At 40.4% G+C, this 7,806-nt stretch overlaps 1 protein-coding gene across 1 annotated transcript; it reads left to right on the top strand.

Moving 5' to 3' along the window:
• The first annotated feature begins 542 nt into the window (after nt 1-542).
• ankrd33ab (ankyrin repeat domain 33Ab) lies at nt 543-7,594 on the top strand. Its single transcript, XM_085158772.1, has 5 exons — nt 543-1,037; nt 1,762-2,068; nt 2,168-2,297; nt 3,144-3,284; nt 6,768-7,594. The coding sequence occupies exons 2-5, from the start codon at nt 1,808-1,810 to the stop codon at nt 7,592-7,594; spliced, it is 1,359 nt and encodes a 452-aa protein (XP_085014898.1). The 5' UTR covers nt 543-1,037; nt 1,762-1,807.
• Nucleotides 7,595-7,806: the final 212 nt, after the last annotated feature.

The following is a 7,806-nucleotide window of genomic DNA, read 5'->3' as shown; positions in this document are numbered from 1 at the left end:
GTGCACATGTTTATCTTCATTCTTATGACCGATCAGGGGGTAAAGCAGCTCATCTACTAATGGGAAGGTTGGTGGTTCAATCCCTCGCTGCTCCAGACTGCATACCAAATATGTTTGGGAAACATACCGAACCCCAAGTTGCTTCCAATGCAGTCATTCAAGTGTGAATGTGAGACAGAAAGTACTTAGGCATAGAAAATGGGTGAATGAGTCATGCTGTATAAAGTGTTCTTCTACTCAAGTAGAGTAGAAGAACCAGTCCATTTACCATGTAAAATGTGTGATTTTAATATGTCGATGTCTGTCTCAGTTTTTTTTGTACACAGGTCTCTTGTGAAAAAGAGATTTCAATCTCAGTGAGACTTTGTGTTTAAATAAATACTTCAATAATAATAATAACAACTGCATGGATAAATAGTTAAAAAATGTCCTCAAAATTCAGAATTGTATGGCTGGATATTAGTCTAAACCTGCTACTTTGTAGCTTAGCATAAGGCCTTTTTAAACTGTTTAAGAGCAGTCCACTGCAACAGAGGGGTCGGAGCGTCAATCTGCATACTCATAAATCGGCAGTAAAAGTTGTAAAAGCTATTTTATTAAACAAGGGTATTATTTAGGAAAAGTAAAAATTTAGATGTGCAGCTGAGGTGCTTTTTGAGGTTTGCATCAATGCTAGCAGTGGAACTTGAATAATTTGTAGAAGGAGAAAACTTAGTTCATCCAGCTAAGACATATTTAGCTTTTAACTGCTATTAAAAGATGAAGAGAGCAACAGGTAATCCCCTCTATAAAGCTGTTACAAGTGGGATGAGCTAAGCATAGGAGATGAGCACACAGTGCCTCAGTGAAGACTCAACGAAGACTCCTCCTCTTAGTTTTATGTCACGATGACAACATGTGGGATGGAAATCGGTAAAGTATCTCTGTTCACAGGCCTGGGAGGAAACGGCTCCTCTGCAAACACAGCAGAAGGGCTGAAATCAGAAGTCATTTAGCACGAGTCACAGATAAATGCTGACAGGTTCATGCTACTTATGGTAAGTGGATGTATTTTCTGTTCATGTCTATGAGTGTCTCATAGTTTAACAGTCATGGTATTATTATTCATTACATAATTATGAATGACAGTCAATGCAGCAGATGCGCCTCTGAATTTTTATTTCTTTACTTCTGTTTTATGAACTGTGGCTTCACAGTTATGTACTGATATAAAATACTTGAGAAGTCTATACTCAGCGAATAAAAAAATGTACAGTTCAGCCATAACAGGTCATGGCTGTACCATCAAAACATCTGTCAGTGATGTTCTTTATAGATAGATCTTTAAATCATATATTTGCAGTTTTGATTTCAGCGTAAAAAACTGTAAACTTAACTTTTTGCTCTGTGAAGTAAAAATTATACAAGTCAAAAAGCAGAAGTGATGACTTTCAATACCTATGTTGGCTTCAGATTGAAGCAAGCAGGTTCACATGTGACCAAGATTACTCTGAGGTGGGTTGTTCCTCATTTAGCCGTGTTGTGTGTTCAGCAGGGCATTTAGATTCTTATCCAGTTAACAGTGAGGCAGCGCTGAGCTCGGACTCATGTCACACTTAATCTGTCACCAAGATATATAGCATATTATGATGAAACAACAGCTTTATGCTTAGAATAAGAGGACAGATTTTAAAACAATAGCTTGCTTTCCAGGAAGCCAAAAAACATGCATCTGACCGGTAGTTTCTGCCTGACCAGTTTCTGTTTTTGATATTGTTTTAGATGTAGACAAAGGCATTTGGGCCCATTTCACCTGTTCTTCTGGAAGATGGCCACTGCAGCGGAGGACCACCACCTGGGATCAGGCCCTAACGATAGCAAAGTGTCTCCATCCGGGAGAGAGTCAGACTCAGATAGCATTCTTTCGGATGACTCGGTGCTTCCAGACTACACGCCAGAGATAAGAAATGGGAGTTCAGCATCAACACTGTATCAAGCGTGCGCCCGTAATGAACCGGTCTCTCTGCAGACAGTGCTTGAGAGGGGGGTCACAAAAGAAGAGGTGATGGAGCTGGACATCAATGGCTGGGTGAGAGTCTCATCCATAATGAACTCATGATTTCTATGACTTGCAGTGAGCAACATATTGCAACATCGCTGATCTTAACTGTTGACTTCAAACCAACAGAATGGTTTAATGGTGGCGTGCTGTAAAGGTTTCCAAGAGATCGTACATGGACTTCATACCTGTCCATATATTGACATAAATCACCAGGACAATGAAGGCAACACAGCGCTGATGATTGCATCCCAAGCAGGTATGTTTTACCAACTTATTACAACTGGGGTGCTCAAGAAAAAGTTAATTTGATGCAAGTGACATGTTTGCTATAAAATCTGTTTCAGTAAAGGTGGGGATCGGTTCCCCACTCACTCTGACTGCATGGACAAACAGTTCAGGAAAGAGATAACTAAATGCATTCCTTAAATGCTGGTTAAAGCTTTATCAAGCAAAAAAGAAGCCATGTAAATGGACTAAAGCTCATTCAAAATGAACTGAGACAAAGTAGAAAATGGTCAGACATATCAAAAAATTTGACATTCTTTTTGGAAAACATGGACAACAGCTGTGTCCTTCCAACTGACCATCCAACATCTAAATCTTTCATCAGCTGAAAACATCTGGAACAACATGAAATTAAAAATATGTCAAAGGAGATCCAGGACTGTTGAGCAGCTAGAATCCTGTATTAGACAAGAACAGGAAAACAGTCTTCTCCCAAAAGTCCAGCAAGTGGTCTCCCCAGTTTCCAGATGTTTACGGACTGTTGTTCAAAGAAGCGGGGATGCTAGACAGTGGCAAACTGTACCAACTGAGAGTTATTGGTGCCAGTAATCTCAAAGTGAGCTAATATTTTTGTATTTATGTTTTTGTTTGAACCTTTGATATGGTTTGTGTGTTCTATTGTGAACAAAATCTGGGTTTATTAGGTTTGTAATTATTCCATTTTGTTTTTATATTTTACACAGATTCCTGAGAACTTTTTTGGGATTGGGATTGCAAATAGCTTGAGCTTGATTTAATCTGAGATTTAACCAGTTGCAAATATGCACTCAACTCGTGTTTTCTGACGCACTGTTGTATAAATTCTGTGTTTTTACAGGTCACATCATGACAGTGACGTATCTCATGAACTATTATCCTGGAATAGACACAGAAATAAGGGATTGTAGAGGTTTCACAGCTCTCATCAAAGCTGCAATGACTGGCCGCACTGACGTTGTGGCAGCCCTTGTTATGGCTGGTATGTATGAGTATAGTGCAAAAACACACTTTATTTCACTGGATCATTACCTATACATTTCAGCTACTGGTATAAAAACAAAGGTATGGTATATTCTCTGTTTCTTAATGCTTTGGGAAATAGCAAATATGAATAAATATCCATCATTAATTGAGATTAGACTCTTAAAAAAACAACAACAGATTAGTCACTTACACATATGAGCTACTCAGCTAGCTCTTTTTGCTACAATTCAAACTATACTGACGTTCCATTAAACTAACTTTTTACAGTGTTGAACATACAAAAGCTACCCCCAACTGATATCACTGGATCGTTTCTGAAACTCTAACATCAGCTCTTTAACTCTGTCTTTCACTGCTCTAAATATAGACTAAGAGCACTGCTAGAAAAGCCTGGAGAAATAGTTTGTTGCTTTATAAGAAAGCCCTCCGCAAAGCAAGAACAGCTTACTACTCATCACTGATTGAAGAAAATAAGAACAACCCCAGGTTTCTCTTCAGCACTGTAGCCAGGCTGACAAAAAGTCAGAGCTCTTTTGAGCCAACCATCCCTTTAACGTTAACTAGTGATGACTTCATGAACTTCTTCACAAATAAAATTTTTATCATTAGAGAAAAAATTACCAATAATCATCCCACAGATGTAATATTATCTACAGCTACTCTTAGTTTCATTGATGTTAAGTTAGACTCTTTTTCTCCAATTGATCTTTCTGAGTTAACTTCAATAATTACTTCCTCCAAACCATCAACGTGTCTTTTAGACCCCATTCCTACAAAACTGCTCAAAGAAGTCCTGCCATTGATTAATTCTTCGATCTTATATATGATCAACCTATCTCTAATAATCGGCTATGTACCACAGGCCTTCAAGGTGGCTGCAGTTAAACCTTTACTCAAAAAGTCATCTCTAGACCCAGCAGTCTTAGCTAATTATAGGCCAATCTCCAACCTTCCTTTCATATCAAAAATCCTTGAAAGAGTAGTTGTCAAACAGCTAACAGATCATCTGCAGAGGAATGGTTTATTTGAAGAGTTTCAGTCAGGTTTCAGAGTTCATCACAGCACAGAAACAGCTTTAGTGAAGGTTACAAATGATCTTCTTATGGCCTCTGACAGTGGACTCATCTCTGTGCTTGTCCTTCTTGACCTTAGTGCAGCATTCGATACTGTTGACCATAATATCCTATTAGAGCGATTAGAACATGCTGTAGGTATTACAGGTATTGCACTGCAGTGGTTTGTATCATATCTATCTAATAGACTCCAATTTGTGCATGTAAATGGAGAGTCCTCTTCACACACTGAGGTTAATTATGGAGTTCCACAGGGTTCAGTGCTAGGACCAATTCTGTTTACATTATACATGCTTCCCCTAGGCAGCATCATTAGAAGACATAGCATACATTTTCACTGCTATGCAGATGACACCCAGCTCTATCTGTCCATGAAGCCAGATAACACACACCAATTAGTTAAACTGCAGGAATGTCTTAAAGACATAAAGACTTGGATGGCCACTAACTTTCTGCTTCTTAACTCAGATAAAACTGAGGTCATTGTACTCGGCGCTGAAAAGCTTAGAAATATGGTATCTAACCAGATTCTTACTCTGGATGGCATTACCTTGGCCTCCAGTAACACTGTGAGGAACCTTGGAGTCATTTTTGACCAGGATATGTCCTTCAACGCACATATTAAACAAATATGTAAGACTGCGTTCTTCCATTTGCGCAACATCTCTAAAATTAGAAATATCCTGTCTCAGAGTGACGCTGAAAAACTAGTTCATGCATTTATTACTTCCAGGCTGGACTACTGCAATTCATTATTATCAGGATGTCCAAAAAACTCACTGAAAAGCCTTCAGTTAATCCAAAATGCTGCAGCAAGAGTACTGACAGGGACTAGAAAGAGAGAGCATATTTCTCCTGTTTTGGCTTCCCTTCATTGGCTTCCTAAATCCAGAATTGAATTCAAAATCCTGCTCCTCACATACAAGGTCTTAAATAATCAGGCCCCATCTTATCTTAATGACCTTGTAGTACCATATCACCCTATTAGAGCACTTCGCTCTCGCTCTGCAGGCCTACTTGTTGTTCCTAGAGTATTTAAAAGTAGAATGGGAGGGAGAGCCTTCAGTTTTCAGGCCCCTCTTCTGTGGAACCAGCTTCCAGTTTGGATTCGGGAGACAGACACTATCTCTAATTTTAAGATTAGGCTTAAAACTTTCCTTTTTGCTAAAGCATATAGTTAGGGCTGGACCAGGTGACCCTGAATCCTCCCTTAGTTATGCTGCAATAGATGTAGGCTGCCGGGGGATTCCCATGATGCATTGAGTTTTTCCTTTCCAGTCACCTTTCTCACTCACTATGTGTTAACAGACCTCTCTGTATTGAATCGTATCTGTTATTAATCTCTGTCTCTCTTCCACAGCATGTCTTTTATCCTGTCTTCCTTCTCTCACCCCAACCGGTCGCAGCAGATGGCCGCCCCTCCCTGAGCCTGGTTCTGCCGGAGGTTTCTTCCTGTTAAAAGGGAGTTTTTCCTTCCCACTGTCGCCAAAGTGCTTGCTCATAGGGGGTCATATGATTGTTGGGCTTTTCTCTGTATCTATGAAGCGCCTTGAGGCGACATTTGTTGTGATTTGGCGCTATATAAATAAAATTGAATTGAATTGAATAGTGAGAACGGCTGACCGCATGGTTTATCTGACCATATTTGAACCCGGCTAACTCTGCGCATATGTCAACGTGTCGGTGACGTGAGACTGGTTTAAAGGATCACTCTGAGGACATTATCACATCTTAACAGATACTGACTCGGTAATCTTTACCTTACTAGACTTGCGGGCTGGTCACAGATTAGCCGTTTCCTTATTTTTGGACTGCACGTTTCCATCTCTGCCAGGAGTAACACTTAGTCCAACATTAATATCTTACAATAAACTGCCCTCATAATGAAATCCATAAAGATGGATTTCTGAAGCAGACTGTGGGAAAGTCAGCTGAACTTTACAAACCCCTGCCGGCTTTATTCTACCAAAAATTTAAGTTAGTAAAACAAATAAAACATTAGTAAACAGGCATTGGCACACAAGTCATTTTCACATTTCACAGTATGACAACCACAGTTGTAGATAATTTTAACTGTGCAAAACAGCTCAGGGCTATGCTGTTACTTAGTTATCTACAAACTGTGAGACAGCAACACGTTTATTGCAAGCCACCATGCGCCTCATGAACCTCGAGAACTCAGGTTTGGCATCAAGTCTGACGTGTGTAGGCTGTATGCGATAAAATTTACTAAAAAGTATCAATACATTATACCGTGGACGCAAGTCAAACACTTTGATGTTTAACATTTTTTGTAGGGCAGCCCAAAACAGCACTTTAACAAGTTATTAATATGAACTTATTATTAATGAGTTATTATTAATCAGTTCTTGTGTTTGTTTTTTCCTCCTGGTATTTCTTTTCAGGGGCTGACATACATGCAGTAGATTCCACCAGAGGAAGATGTGCTCGGGACTGGGCCTTTAAGACAAGTCGCTACGAGACCTTGCACCGTCTCCGTCGCCTCAATATGCGTCCAAGAGCTGAGCAGTTCTGTGAGGGTTATGTCCCTGAGTGGCCTGAGCTCAAGGAGAGAGTAGCCAAGGCTGTATCTCAGAAAACTCCCAGGGAAAAAATTGCCCAGCAGATCAAAGACACCTTTGGATTCAGATTACCTCGTGAACCCGAGGACAACGGGGTGTTGGACCACATGGTGCGCATGACCACCAGTGTCTACAGTCCTCTAATTTCAACTGGATGTCGCCCACTCTGCCCCACGAGCCCTCCAGAGATTGGCAAGAAGCGTCTGGCCGTGCAAGAGCTGGTCAGCAAACATACAAAAAAGGACCTTGAGGAAAGCTCAGTGTGCCACAGTAATGGCTCAGTGTCGCACATTATCCCCACAATCCACTCTGCAGAGTCGATTGCTACGACATGCTGTGCCGACACCGAGCGGCGAGGCAGTATGCTCTCCGCCAAAGCTGCCACAACTTTTATTTCCCGGAGTATGGGGAGGCGGAACAGCGTGTTCCCCTCTGGCTGCATCCCAAAGATCAATGTGGACAGGCCAACAGAAGCAACGCCAAAGAAAGAAAAGAAGAAGAAGAGGGAAAAGGGCTATCTGGAACCACCCAAGTGGAAGTACAAGGAGATCAAGGATGAGAAAAAAAAGGACAAGAAGAAGGCTGAAAAAGAAAAGGAAGAAAAGGAGAAAAAGAAGAAAGAAAAGGACAGCAAGAAGGCCAAAAAATAAGGTTTAAAAAAAGAAAGGGCTGTACAAAATATCCTTTGTGAGAAAAGTGAGTGTCTTTTCAACTCAGGGCTTAAAATGTTCAAACCAAAGAGCATTCAAGTGAATACTAAACTTAAATCTGAAAGGGAGTGACAGAGGAAGAGAACTGTAAAGACTCTTCAGGGAAGGTTTGAAGCATCTACGCTAAAAGCAGTACCTATATTTGGAGTTAA

This window comes from Neolamprologus multifasciatus, chromosome 5 (genome assembly GCF_963576455.1).
Source record: "Neolamprologus multifasciatus chromosome 5, fNeoMul1.2, whole genome shotgun sequence".
NCBI classification, from domain to species: domain Eukaryota; kingdom Metazoa; phylum Chordata; class Actinopteri; order Cichliformes; family Cichlidae; genus Neolamprologus; species Neolamprologus multifasciatus.
The sequence above is the reverse complement of the archived record's forward strand: the minus strand, read 5'-3'. Positions and strand labels throughout refer to the sequence as shown.